Genomic DNA, 14,473 nt, shown 5'->3' with positions numbered 1-14,473 from the left:
GTTTATCGTATTGGCTAATATCGATTGTGCCCAGTGAGATCAAAAGTGTGTGCCTACCTGTAGAAACATGGTGACAAAGGAAACAACTCCAATTACGACGAACATGAGAGAAAAGAAGTTGGCTCTTTTTCTGACAAGGTCCTGATCTGTCTCCGCAAACACCTGAGAGGAGATTAATACAACCAGTTTGTTATTAACCCTCCAGAAGGCATATCCAGAATTGATAACAGGGCTGGCAGTGACTTACAGTGATAATCTTGGAGAAGAGGACGGCAAAGAGAGGTTGTATCGCTCCATTTATGATGGCACAAATCAGCCCTACTAAAATATAAGGCCACTCAGAAGCATTGAGAAGCAGCACCCTAAACAACGACACCATGGGGACGTCTTCTTCCTGTAGGGAGAGAATTTGAGCAATATCTTGAGAAAGGATTCAGGACGTGTGAGCTTTTATGTCTTCTAAGCATCAAGAGTTTCATAAAGATTTGTAATTTTTTCCCCGTTTTTCAAATCAACAAATAAAATATTACTCTAGAAACGTAACCTAAAACAACACCTCGTCCAAATTGTCCTCCTCATCCTTTAGCTTTTTCTCTCCCTTCTCTCCAGTCGAAGCAGCGAATGAAGAGCCTCTTGTAGATTTCCTCCTCAGCAGAGGAGACTCCATGATGTCTTTAATGGGACTTTTTTCACCTGCTGACAGCTCGTCCTCATCTTCCCCCTCCTCCGCTTTCTGGAAGGTCTGGAGAGAGGAAAAGCGGAACCCACGGGGGTTTAATTTATAAAAGACAGCCCTTCTAACACCCGATCTGGAGACATATGTATCCATATGTATGTATACCTGCATGGTGACCAGCGTGTGGTAGACTCCTTTTTTGTCCATCAACTCACTGTGAGTGCCCAGTTCTACAACTTTACCTTTCTGGAAGCCTGCAATCACATCAGCATTTCTGATTGTGGAGAGGCGGTGAGCCACAACCAGAGTGGTACGACCCAGACGCACCTGTGCAACCCAGTTGTATTAGTTTGTGGAAAAATGCAGGTGTACAAACGTTGTTTTAATATGGAAGATACAAATATCCATAGAACTTTCAACAGTCACTCCATCTTTTGCCTGGAACCGTACCTTATCTAGCGCAGCTTGCACAATGGTCTCACTCTCAGCATCCAGTGCAGACGTTGCTTCATCCAATAAAAGGATTTTGGGTTTGCGGACCAATGCTCTAGCAATTGCAATCCTCTGCTTCTGGCCTCCGCTCATCTGAGTTCCTCTGTCACCAACAAGTGTCTCAAATTTCTGCTCAGAATGGTAAGGTCATCACATTAGACCAAAATAATATTTGTAGTTAATTACTAATGTGGCTGAAATGGTAGCAAAAGTCTGAGTTTACATCAGGAAGGTTCATGATGAAGTTGTAAGCGTTGGCCTCCTTGGTAGCAGTTTCAATCTCCTCTTGTGTCACGTCAGGTCTGCCGTAGCGGATGTTCTCGGAGATGGTGGTGGCGAAAAGGATGGGCTCCTGGCTCACCACCCCTATCAGTTCCCTGAGGTAGCGAACGTTAAGAGAGCGGATGTCATGGCCATCAATAGATACCTGCATGGATTCAGAGCAGCAGATGCAGAACAAGAGGTATAGAGTTAAGGTTTATATGCAATTCCTTAGATTTACTTAATTTTCAGAAAAAATATTATTTTCTGTTACTTTTTCATGTGTATTCTTCACTACTTGTTATATTTTTACTCTCTATAAAAGAAATGTTTGCTATGGTCTCATCCAGACAAAAAGATTCTTGCCCAGTAAATAGTAAACATTTTAACCAAATACCCATCCACACTTTATTTTAAAGTGTAACTTCTGGTATGCAAACAAGCTACCTTGTTCTAATCTTATTTTCTGTGGGCTGCATTCAGAGGACAAATTTGTACAGAGTTAGGGGTTCATGTCTTGCCACTGGATCTAAGTAACTATATAAATATAACCTTCTGGAAGTATTTGTTTCACTAACTTTGTGTTGAAAAAGCAATGAGACTCCGCTGCCTGTAAAGGTTTTACATATTTTATTAACATATTTGAAAAGAAAGATTGTGCAAATCGGCATTGTCGTTTTTTGCTTCATCGGGGACGGGGTCGCGGGGGCAGCAGTCTCAGCAGAGACTTCCAGACTTTCCTTTGAGCAGACACCTTCTCCATCTCTGCTTGGGGAAGCCTGAGGTGCTCCCAGGCCAGCTGAGAGACATAAGCCCCATTTACACTAACCTTTTGAAACCGTGCTGAGATTGGTCTGAGCAAGGTAACCCGAGATCACTGTTGAGTGTAAATGGTACGCAATACTGAACTGGACCGAGCCAGACACAACCGAACTGTGTTAAACTGGAACCAGTTCATCAGTAGGGATCAGTGTGGTTCAGTTCTGGCTCAGTTCTCAGATAACAAAGAGCGCATGAGCAGACCGCGTCTCTCCTTACGGCCTCCGTAATCATGAAATTTCAGACATGATTGGACTATTTGAAAATGAAAACCGTTAAAAATAGAAAGCTTGCTCCTTGGTTTAATGCAGAGCTGCGCACTTTGAAGCAAAATGCTAGGAAACTAGAGAGAAAATATCGCTCCAGCAGCATACTTCTCCTCATTAATAGAAGAGAATAAGAATAATCCAAGATTTTTTTTTAATACAGTTGCCAAACTCACCCAGAGCCATAGCTCTGTTGAACCGTCCATTCCACCTGCTCCTAGCAGCAATGATTTTATGGGATTCTTTATAAATAAGATTGATCTTATTAAAAATAAGATCATAAGCACTCCTCTATCCACGATTGTATCTGAAGTAGTCATGGAATCTGAACCGTGCTTAGACTGCTCTGATCCAGTTGAACTTTCTGAGTTAGCAAAATTATTGTCTTCATCTAAGCCTTCAACTTGTATGTTAGATCCAGTTCCAACCAGGTTATTTAAGGAGGTATTCCCTTTGATCTCCTCCTCCATTTTAGATGTGATTAATCTATCTCTGTTACAGGGATATGTACCTAAAGCCTTTAAGGTTGCTATAATTGAACCTCTGCTTAAGAAACCGTCTCTTGACCCAGATGTCTTGGTCAATTATAGACCTATATCCAATCTTCCTTTCTTATCTAAAATTCTTGAGAAAGTAGTTGCCAAACAAGTTTGCGATCACTTACACCATAATTAACTTTTTGAAGAGTTTCAGTCTGGCTTTAAAGCTCATCATAGCACTGAAACAGCTCTGGTGAAAGTCACTAATGATATTCTCATGGCCTCAGATAATGGACTTGTATCTGTGCTCGTCCTGTTGGATCTCAGTACTGCATTTGATACAGTTGACCATAATATTCTTTTAGAAAGACTTGAATATTTTGTTGGAATTAAAGGAACAGCACTAGAATGGTTTAAATCTTATCTATCTGATAAAATTCAGTTTGTTCATGTTAATGACAGATCTTCAACATGCTCAAAGGTTACCTGTGGAGTACCACAGGGATCAGTGCTAGGACCAATTCTCTTTACTTTATACATGCTCCCAATTGGTAGAATTATTAGACAGCATGGGATTAATTTTCACTGTTATGCTGATGATACCCAGCTATATCTGTCTATAAATCCAGATGAAGCTAACCCATTACATAAATTACAGGCATGTCTTGAAGACATAAAAACCTGGATGACTCTTAACTTTCTCCTTCTGAATGCACAAAAAACAGAAGTTTTAGTCTTTGGACCAGAGTCTTTGAAAAAGAAGCTGATTAGCCAGTCACTTCATTTGGATGGGATTAAACTGCTTTCAGATAATAAAGTAAAAACTCTTGGTGTTGTTTTTGATCAGGACCTGTCATTTAAATCCCATATCAAAGAGGTTTCTAGAATTTCCTTCTTTCATCTGAGGAAAATTGCAAAAATTAGAAATATCCTGTCCAGGGGTGATGTTGAAAAACTAGTCCATGCATTTGCTACTTCAAAGCTGGACTATTGTAATTCTTTACTATCAGGAAGTCCACAAACTGTAGTTAAAAGCCTTCAGCTGATCCAAAATGCTGCAGCCAGAGTTCTGGTGAAAATTAAAAAGAGAGATCATATCTCTCCTATCCTGGCTTCTCTTCAATGGCTTCCTGTTAAATCCAGAATAGAATTTAAAATCCTCCTTCTCACATATAAAGCCTTAAATGGCCATGCTCCATCTTATATCATAGATCTGATTGTTCCTTATGTTCCTAACAGAGCACTTTGCTCTCAATCTGCAGGTTTACTAGTGGTTCCTAGAATTTTTAAAAATAGAATGGGAGGCAGATCTTTTAGTTATCAGGCTCCTCTCCTGTGGAACCAACTACCAGTTTTAGTCCATGAGGCAGACACCCTGTCTACTTTTAAGGGTAGGCTTAAAACTTTCCTTTTTGATAAAGCTTATAGTTAGAGTGGATCAGGTTATCCTGAGCTATCTCTATAGTTGAGCTGCTATAGGTTTAGACTTCTGGAGGACATAGGGACTAGAGACTGACATTTTTTCGGGAATCCCATGGGTCGAGGGATTCCCGTGGGATTCCCGTGGGATGGGAGTCAGTATTAGTAACGATCACGGGATTGGGACGGTACAGGATTAAACATTAACGGGAGCAGACAGGAGCGGGAGCAAACCAATAGTAACTTCCGCTCTGAGTTTTTCACCCGCGCTCAAAAACAACAAGAATGGGAGTGGTGCAGGAGCGGGAGTCATTCTGAATGGGAGCGGGATGGGAGTGGGAGTAATTTCACCAGGAGTGGGACGGGACAGGATTTAGATTTCTACTCTGGGACGGGACACCATTTTTTTTTGTGGGAGTGGGACGGGACAGGAGTGAAAATCCACTCCCGTGTCAGTCTCTAATAGGGACCCCCATTTCATCATTCTGCTTCATTCTCTCTCTATTCTCCTATTCTGCAGAATCTGTTAGTTCAATCTCTAACGTTATGCTCTCTCTGCTTTTCCTCAGAGTAGCTTTGCCTCGTCTGTTCCTGTCTGGCTGTGACGCCATCCTGGAGAGAAACATCAGCTGTGCTGCTTCCATCAACACCCTTGTTTATAGATGCTGGAGATCGGCCTGTTTTCCAGTGTGGTCCTGTTTCTCTGACCGTGCCTGGGTGGATGTGCTCTCTTCGTCCTCTGGCATGGGAGCTGGCTCGGAGCTCGTCTGCCTGCCTGTGTTGTGAATTTGGCGCTATATAAATAAACTGAATTGAATTGAATATTGTTTGTCGTATCTACTTCCCAAAAGCCGACTCTTGTTAAGTAAATTCACCAAAGGCTGCCTTCTTTGCCTGACTCTCCACAAATGAAAAAATCACAATTATAACAAAACATAACTTCCTGAATTTCACAGGCGCCACCATGTTGGTTTGCTTAGCAGTACCGTACAGTAGATCGCCACTAGAAGGCAAGGAACCGCGCAAGGTGGTACTTTTTGGGAGAAGTGACTAGTAACTATAAATAATTTTCTTTTCAAAGTAACATTGCCAACACTGCAAATAAACTGGTATGGTATGAGGTAATTCTACGTTTGCTTTAGTGCAGTTTTAGGCCTCTGCTGAGTAAAAAATATATTTTTTTTTAAACAATTCACTATAGCAAAATCAATGTAATTAATTTTAAATAAACACTAATAAAAATATATCTGGCAACAAGTGCTGTTTCTGTTAGAAAGCCAACAGATTCTAACTATTTAACTATTTATATCAGCTTGTTTGAGTGCCTTTGTGTTACTCTACAAACGGCAGAATAGGGAAACCTCATAATATTCTGCAAGAAAAAAGGAAAGTAACACTGAATTTATTCTGTTTTCCTCACAAGGTGACCTGCAAAAATATGTCAATATCACACATTACAATAATAATGATAATAACAGTAAAAATGGTAGTGCTTTCTATTTTAAACAAAAAGCCATTAGATCCTGTTATACATTTGATATACATCTTTCTGAGTTATATTTGCAAAAGCACAAATTTACTGACAAAGTATTCACTATAGTTTACAATAATAACATTACTTACAGATCCTTCCTGAGGATCGTAGAACCTCTGCAGCAGCTGGATCGTAGTGCTTTTACCACATCCACTGCTACCAACCAACGCCATGGTCTGTCCACTGCTCACACTTAAGCACATTTGGTCTAATATCTGAGGAGGACACCAATGATTCCATTGTTAGCTGTTTAAACTGACAAAAAAAATTACTGTAGAAGTTCTTCCATAGAGCAGTAGATGTGGAACCAACCGTGACATCAGGCCTGGACGGGTAGCTAAAGTGGATGTTATTGAACTCTATGTTTCCTTTGATCAGGTCCGGCTTAAACCCAGTCTCTGAATAACTGTCGATAGTTGGATTCTGCAGATAAAAAGGAACAGAAATGTGAAATTGTTTTCTTTGCCCAAATCGGGATTCAAATATTCCGACAATAACTTCAAACGAACAATAGGAGGAAGGCTGTTCGCCTTCCATATTAGAGTGAGCAGGTTTAGCGAGACCAAATGTTTATTTCCTCAGTTCTTTGTGTTTTCAACTGCTTTTCTTGATGCACTAAGACTCAGAAATATATTAAAGTTATCCTCTCCCCTAATTTGCTCTGTAAAACATTCTTTAGGTTAGATGCTTATATTCAAATTAATTATCATGAATAAATCATATCACATCTTATTTTGACATATGTAATTTTCTGAGAAGAATTGAGCCTCAAGACCTACTTAGGTGAGTCGTCTCTTGTCTGAGTGACTATGACCTCTATCAGTAATGGGTTATTGTTATTTTATTTGAACAGATTTTTAAATCCCCTGCCATAAAAGCACGTATCAAATGACGACCTGACAATTTCAACATCTTTTTTAAAAATGAGGCCAAACTATACAAACAGAGCTGTTTTAAAGCTTTCTCACACTACTATATGCTTTGGTAAACTGCTGCTTTGTTCAAGGCTCACCTTTGTGCTTGTGCAGTAAAACTTTATATAAATCACCTTTGCACTTTGAAATGTAAGTACCAAGAGAGAGGGATATAAAGATACATAATTTTCCAAACTTTTGTTAACAGCTTTTAAAACAAAAATGGAGCAACATTGGCATCATCCCAAGTTTTTTTTTTAGACTATATCAGAATTAAAACACCTTGGTCACTAAGTTTGAAAACTGGTCTAGCCTAAGATTGGAAACTGAATTTTCAGTTGCATAAAGCCTGCTGTGTGAATTAGTTCAATTAACTCTAAGTAGGTCCACTCAGTTGAACACTTGCGTATCAAGTTTGAAAAACCATCATCAGTGGAGCCCAGATTCAAAGAGTCAGCATGACAACAGGCAAAAGGAAGTGCCAATTTCACACGACTGGAACTACATATTTTAATGAATAAAAAAAAAATGGAGGATGTGTTTTAAAGACAGAAACAGTGCTAAAGCTGCAAAAGAATGGAAGATGGCACTAAAGAAGATTGATGCTTGGGTTAAATCATAGGTTTATATAACATATAAAGTTTTTAAAAACCTCCAGTATTGTGTCTTAACAAAACGAGTGAATATTTTTTTTATTGTATGCACAGAACTGCAACAAAAATCTCCAGACTAAATCAGAAAAGGTTAGTCTGGGGGGAATGTTCCTACAGCAACAGATGTTGAGTAAACCTGATTTTTGAAATAGATTTCTGCAGAACTCTTCATCTTAAAAATGCATGCACACATGCCCTAAGCCCAACAAGAAGGCTTCTTATTTTAGATTAATTCATAACAATTTTTTTACTCTTTAAGAAAAATGTTTGAAAAATTAAGTTGATGTTTAACAATTTGCATTAAAAGTCACTGGGTGGATGTTAAATTTGAGAAAATAAGCTGGATTCACTAAATGAAAGTGAATTTACACACACAAAAAAAACAAAAAAAAAACTGTGCAGCATCAACTGAATGACCCACAGTTCTTCTCTAAGGCAGCAGGGGCTCCAATTAGAGAAAAGTCCTTCAAGTCATTATAGTTGGCTGTTGGCTGCTTCAAAGGAACCTCACAGTGTGCCAAAGTGCAGCAATGCACATTCAGTGATAAAATCTGACAACACGCCTTCAGACAAAAAGTGTGCGTTAGTTCATATTTGTTGCATTACTCACATGATCGATGATGTTGTACACCTTATAGGCATCTCCGCGGGCACTAGCAAACGTCTGAATGTTGGGAGACGTTTGCCCCATTGCAAACACTCCAATGATCACAACAAAAAATACCTAATAAAAAGGAAATAATGCTCTTATTTAGCAAACACTATTTTAATTTTAAATTGAGCTAAACAGATCAAGCAGACAATGTGTGTTTGCTTACTGTGAGCACAGATCCAATGGTGTATTCCCCACTCAGGATTAGGGTGCTGCCATACCAAAAGGCCAGAGCATAAGACAGGTAGATCATCAGAAAGGTGAATCCCATGGCGATGTTAGCAGAGACTGCCTTCCTTATTCCCATCGTTTTAGCATCTTCCAAGTTCTTGTGATATCTAGAATAAAGCCCACATTCTCAGAACCAGGCATGGAAAAGGTCACAAATATGCACCAGTGAAATTGAATTGCAATGTAACAGAAACCCAACAAATGCAACATTAGTGTCACCATAAAAATACTGTTATTCAATTACAGCCTTTCTCTGCTGACACTAACTACTTTACTACACAGCATCCATCCCTACAGGATATATCTTATTTGGTTTTAACAAATAAAATAAATAAAAGCTCCCTTTAATTTTTTTCCAAAGTAAAGTGGATTTTAAATATAGCTGCAGCCAATGTTTAGCCACCATAAACTCACCTCTCAATCTCCTTCTTTTGACCACTGAAGGCGAACACCGTCCTGATGGCAGAGAGGACTTCTTCTGCAACAGCACCAGCTTTGGCATATGCACTCTGTTCTTTGGTAGTGAAGTTTGTCAGCAACTGTTCACATAGAAAGAGGCCCAAATGTGTCTAACACTGATGTTTTAAAACCAGGGCAATCTCACAACATCATGGATATGTCAACTGATAAGAAATATCTGAATAAGGTCCTTGCTCTGAGTTTTTACCAAAACATAATGGTTTCCTTGCAATCCAGAGGAAAAATATCTCATCCTGGCATCCAGAATTAGAGAAAGCCAGGCTTGACCTAGCACGATTAGGGCTTCCTGGATTTATCCATTTCACAAAGGCCAACCAAGGCTCAACAAGTGCAGCCATGTAAGTAATCAAGTTGAATACAGGTCTGCAGCTTTCTTAAAAAGACCATGAGGTAGACCAGATATTCATCAATGAGATAACAATAGAAGATTAACTGAAAGCCTAACATATGCATTTCCTAATCGCTCCTTTGCAGGAAAAAAAAAGTAAATTTTAAGGTGTTACTTGTCATTTTTCTTAAATGAACAACTAATACCTTAAGAATGAACAGTAAACGTCAATAATGTAACATGTGCAGATCTGACAGCTGAAGATTTAGATCACACACATGCAGTAATACAGTCAATGTACAGATCATCTCAAGCAATACTATGTATTCTGTTGGTAGGGAAGGTTATGAAGATGCACGTAGACCTTATTAATGGCAAATAGTGGAATTGCAAAGACTTTCAGCATCTCCTGCTGCATACACATCGTCTGTCAATAGGCCATTAGGCCATTGTTCTGTTCTGTGTTATGCTGGAAGTTAGGACCCAGCAGGCTGCATAGGTAGCAGATAATCACCCCTAGAAAATCAGTAACGCTCATACTGCTAATTATCAGATAATAAATGAATAAGCTGGAATAATAGCACAAGCCATTGTAAATGTACATAGATTTGCTAGGAACTACCTTTATGAACACACTTTATGGACAATAGCTAAAATGGGCAGCTCAACATTTTCTGGTCCTAAACAGACTGGAGCAGTTACAGCGCCACGTCCATAATGCAACAGTGCTTTTCTGTAACCACAATAGTCAAGATTGCAGCTGCAACACAGCAACTTTAAATTATGTTCTTTATTATGTACCAAAAGAGCCGTTTATATTTATAACAATTTCAACAACTGGCTGCAAGAACATTTTATTTTAGTGAGACATATTTGCATTGCATCTGTGGTTATCCGATTGGTCCCAACCAGTTTCCTCTGCCCCAGTTAATTCTGCTTTGAAATCAGGCTCCACCTGCACCTTTCCAGGCTGATATGCAGTGTATGCAGCATAAGACAGTCTTGTTGGCCAGGCTATAGCTGTACTTCTTTATCGTCAACACATGCAATAGTCTATTAAAGTCCTTAGTACAGTATTAGTCTTAAAAAGCACAACTTAACAGTAACAATGTCCACATGGAGAATTAAAAAGTTAATAATGTTATAGACCATTATAATGATGTTAAAATTATTATTGAAGTCTACTGTATGTCTACAACATACACTACATGACTGAATGTCAGTATGCATCGTAGTATAAAAGCTTAATCAGCTTTAATGACTTTAATCCCAAAGTGCTTTAACTAGCCACCAATTTTAACCCAATCAGCGGTTACAACCGTAAAAGCTAATAGCTAACTTTAGCCAACTGAGCTAAAAATCATAGCTATGGGCTGGCTGAGTTTTTTTACATTGTTAGCAATTTTTTGTCAAAATAGATTTTATAAAATGTCCTTAAACTGACATTATTAAAAACATAACAGACACCCAAACTGATCAATTTTTGTCATTATATATGTTATTTGTGATTCATAATGCAGTGGGTTCACAAGGCTGAAGTTGATGTGGGATTGTGGGTTCAGATATGGGGAAAATGCTAAAAAGGGTATTATGCCTCTTTTTGTTACTACATAAAAACATCTTTATTCTAATCTAGGGTCAAACTACAATAATTAGATACCACAAACCTGGATTAAATGGTTTTATAGTCAGAGCAGAATCTTTTAAACCCAATTTTTAACTTGTGAAACCTTTACCAAAATAGTGAGAGTTCATTAAATAGTCTTAAAAACTACTGTAAAGTCATGTAATAACATTCTGCACCAATAGAACATAAAGATCAAACTTTAAAGATAATATAAAATAGGTGTAAAACTTCAAACATGCCCGAAAAATGCATTTCTTTATAAAACATTTCTTTGTGTGACTGACATCTGGGCCTTCTCCCAGTGCATTTAAGCACAGTGGGCGTAACTATGCTTCTTCAACAACTTGGTGAGAATCCTGCGCACCGCTTACCACCTTATCAGTTAGCCTGCACACAACATAAGACAAAACTACACTATGTACTTTAATTTAGCTGCAGTCACACAGAAAGGTAATAATTAACTAGTTTGTACACAGCAGTCACAATTACAGCAACCCACCTTTTGCCGCTTCTTACTGGCCTAGCAATTTACCACCATATCAAACTGAAAAGCAAAAAAAAAAAAAAAAAAAAAAAGTTTAATCAAACCAAAGTTTAATCCCTAACCCTTCCCACCACTGTGATGGCTGTGCATCTTCAGAGGCAAACTTTCAGCTAGTCATATCCTCTAACTTGCAGAATTCTATGTTGGGGGATTGAACTGAGGCTGGCAGAAGTGAAGCTCCTTCAGTCAAAAAGAACACCAAAACAATATCTACCAATGCGGTTTGAATTTCTGTACCTTACTGAAAAGTGCAGCTGAGATCCCCAGAGCTGGGCTCACAGCCAGGATGACGAGAGTCAGTTTCCATCCTTTGGTAAAACCGATGACGAAAGCTGCGATAAAGCTACTAAAACTTTGGATCAACATCCCCACCTTGTCACCAATTCCCTCCTGGATCTTGTAGACATCACTGCAAGGATAAAAAGAACCAAAGATCGATCCTATTAGCAAAGCAACACTACCACTTCCCAAACTGTATGTGTGCATCATGTGATGTCTCTGCTACCCACTCTGTTAGTCGTGTGTTGAGCTCTCCTGTTTCGTTCACATCAAACCAGCCGATGTCCTGCTGCATGATTCTGTGGAAAAACAACTTGCGGATGCGTTTAACCTGCCGCCCGGCAGCCAGAGTCCAGAGAGACACCTGGAGGTAGGCCGCAACCAGCACGACGGCTCCCAGGATGGAATAGTAGATGGCAAACCTAAAAGAACAACCTACTGTATGAAGCGTTCCTTAGACTAACATCTGGACACTTTAAATGACATCTGTGTAAAACTTTACGTCGTCATTTCCTCTTCTAATGGGTTGGTCATGTTTTCTGAGAAGGTGAAATCTGTTGAATGGAAATTTTATTTCATTAATAGCATTAGTTCCATTAAGTTTTACCTGGCTTAAACTAATATGTCCAATGGTAATCATTTGTCCTAAAAAAATTATACTGACAATCATAAGTCAAATATCAGCATCTAGTGGAATATAAACATGTAGGATTTCATAAAAACAAAATGTTTTTTCTAAAAAAGTAAATTAATTCAACTTATTGTGTATCTAGGTTCATAGTAGATCAGTATCCCCCCAAAGTTGGCAGTATTTTTGTTATAAGAGTAAAGACATTGGGATCTACAGTTGTTTGTTGAGGATCACTGCTATTAGCGTTATAATTGAGTAAACACACATTACTCTAAATATCTTTATTAGTTAAAACCATAAAAGGGACATATATTATGATCTTTAAAAGATTCAAGAGCAAAATACATTTCTATATTTTGGTTACAAAAAGCGTGCTAATACATTAGCGGAGTCAAAATAGTACCAGTAAATTGGTAGTACATTTTACCTACAAAACTACCTTTTTATTACTTTACCATAAATTAAAAAAAAATAAAAAAAGAACTTTGCTAATTTAGTTAGAGCCACTTGTTGCTCCTGAACTGCAGCAGACTCCTAATATAACCTGTACTATGATGTATATGTATAATTACGTTTTGGTTCAAACATCCTATGGAAGAAATACAGTGAGGAGCAGCATGACAGTCATTTGTACTAAAATAAAAATCCACAAGATTACATGGTTTAATAAAAAAAATTAATTCTCCAAATGATTGCTTAAGAGTAATAAAATCTGACTATTTCAGTCTGTAGTGCTAATCTATGTCAACCATTTACTTATAGCTATGTAGATTAAACATCTCATTGAATAAAAAAAAAAAACAATATACTAGTACGTGAAAACTACTTGTGAAGCGGAGGATTAAACAAAAATATAGAACAAACTAATTGAAATAAAAACCATCAGATATTGTTATGTGACAAATGGAAATGAGTGTGACCGACTGCAGAAAAGTCTGTCTGGTCAGTTGCTTAAAGTAGTGTACATGTATACATACAGATACTCATCTATACATATAGGAATACTCACTGGGGGGGGTTGCACTGTTAACAAGACTGTCTGTCATGTCTCCAAAGACGATACACATGAGAGGAAGCACCACCCCATTGGCTATCGCCATCACAGTCCCGACTAAAAGCATGAGAATGTCCAAGCTGTCTGCAAACCTTAACTACACAAGAAACAGAGACATCAGAGACATACTGCATGAAGGTATTATCTGAAAGCAGCAGGACACCGGTGGACTTCAGCCGAACAACAGCAGGATGTAATGCACTCCCATCCGATCTCCAACTTCCTCTCTTGCTGTACTTCTCTCACGCATACATGTTTCTATTATGCTTGTATTTGAAAACCAACTACAGAGTTTTACGTATTTGTATAAGCGTTCAACATTTTTATTTAACATTAATCCTATTCACTAGATTTTAACAGATTTCAGTTCACACCACTTTTTTTAAATTAAGCGAAAAATGGAAAAATATTTACAGATGAAGGCCATCTTTCTGACAGGAGGGGATCAGGGCTGCAGCTAAGCTTACCACGGAGAATGGGCCAACCATGGGCTCCTTCGCCTCCTTTTCCTTCTTCTTCTTCTTCTTCTTATCTGTCTTTTCATCATTCTCTTCTCTTTCACTATAATGATTGTGCACAAAAGGGGGTTTGTTTAACAAAACATTTTTTTTGTAAAATACTGTACTCAAAAAGCCTTAACAAAAATTAAAATAAGATAAAAGTTAAGATTATGGCTGAAGTGTATTGTTCACTATGTAAACACAAAATGGTATAAGGTGTAAAACAGGAAACAAACAATGAAGAATAACATTTTAAAACAAATGCAAGTTTATTTTTTCAATGTTAACTTCAAAAGAAATTCTAAAGGCTTTAATATTTATGTTTTATTCTCAAACTTTATCAACTTGGTTGGGAGGTGAAGGTACAGTGAAAGTGAATCTTCAGCACCTTTCACCTTTAGCATGTTCATAGTACATTTTAATCATCTTTGCTGTGATGACATCATTAATATTCCTCTGGATTAGCCTACAATACACAACAGCCATTTAAAATCACTCTATATTTTAACTTTATTTTAAAGTTAGTTTTTTTTTTGGACCTGTTCACTTCCTGTTTGGATTAACTGAGTGTGCAACTGAGTGTGCAGCTGTTCAGAGGATCTCCATCTGAAGTTAAGTTATTTTCTCTGTGATA

At 38.1% G+C, this 14,473-nt stretch overlaps 1 protein-coding gene across 1 annotated transcript in view; it reads right to left on the bottom strand.

Moving 5' to 3' along the window:
• The window catches only part of abcb4 (ATP-binding cassette, sub-family B (MDR/TAP), member 4), a 30,681-nt gene extending 16,751 nt beyond the window's left edge, over positions 1 to 13,930 (bottom strand). The window contains exons 1-16 of the mRNA XM_038269323.1: positions 13,807 to 13,930; positions 13,295 to 13,436; positions 12,157 to 12,208; positions 11,885 to 12,076; positions 11,613 to 11,784; positions 8,811 to 8,935; positions 8,332 to 8,503; positions 8,124 to 8,237; positions 6,259 to 6,369; positions 6,036 to 6,161; positions 1,392 to 1,595; positions 1,127 to 1,297; positions 842 to 1,003; positions 557 to 742; positions 248 to 394; positions 58 to 162 (exon numbers count right to left, since the gene is read on the bottom strand). Of these exons, the coding sequence (XP_038125251.1) occupies positions 58 to 162; positions 248 to 394; positions 557 to 742; positions 842 to 1,003; positions 1,127 to 1,297; positions 1,392 to 1,595; positions 6,036 to 6,161; positions 6,259 to 6,369; positions 8,124 to 8,237; positions 8,332 to 8,503; positions 8,811 to 8,935; positions 11,613 to 11,784; positions 11,885 to 12,076; positions 12,157 to 12,208; positions 13,295 to 13,436; positions 13,807 to 13,827 (2,202 nt within the window). The 5' untranslated portion in view covers positions 13,828 to 13,930. The remainder of the gene's footprint in view (positions 1 to 57; positions 163 to 247; positions 395 to 556; positions 743 to 841; positions 1,004 to 1,126; positions 1,298 to 1,391; positions 1,596 to 6,035; positions 6,162 to 6,258; positions 6,370 to 8,123; positions 8,238 to 8,331; positions 8,504 to 8,810; positions 8,936 to 11,612; positions 11,785 to 11,884; positions 12,077 to 12,156; positions 12,209 to 13,294; positions 13,437 to 13,806) is intronic.
• Positions 13,931 to 14,473: the final 543 nt, after the last annotated feature.

This window comes from Cyprinodon tularosa, unplaced genomic scaffold (genome assembly GCF_016077235.1).
Source record: "Cyprinodon tularosa strain WSP-4 unplaced genomic scaffold, ASM1607723v1 ctg1195, whole genome shotgun sequence".
NCBI classification, from domain to species: domain Eukaryota; kingdom Metazoa; phylum Chordata; class Actinopteri; order Cyprinodontiformes; family Cyprinodontidae; genus Cyprinodon; species Cyprinodon tularosa.
The sequence above is the reverse complement of the archived record's forward strand: the minus strand, read 5'-3'. Positions and strand labels throughout refer to the sequence as shown.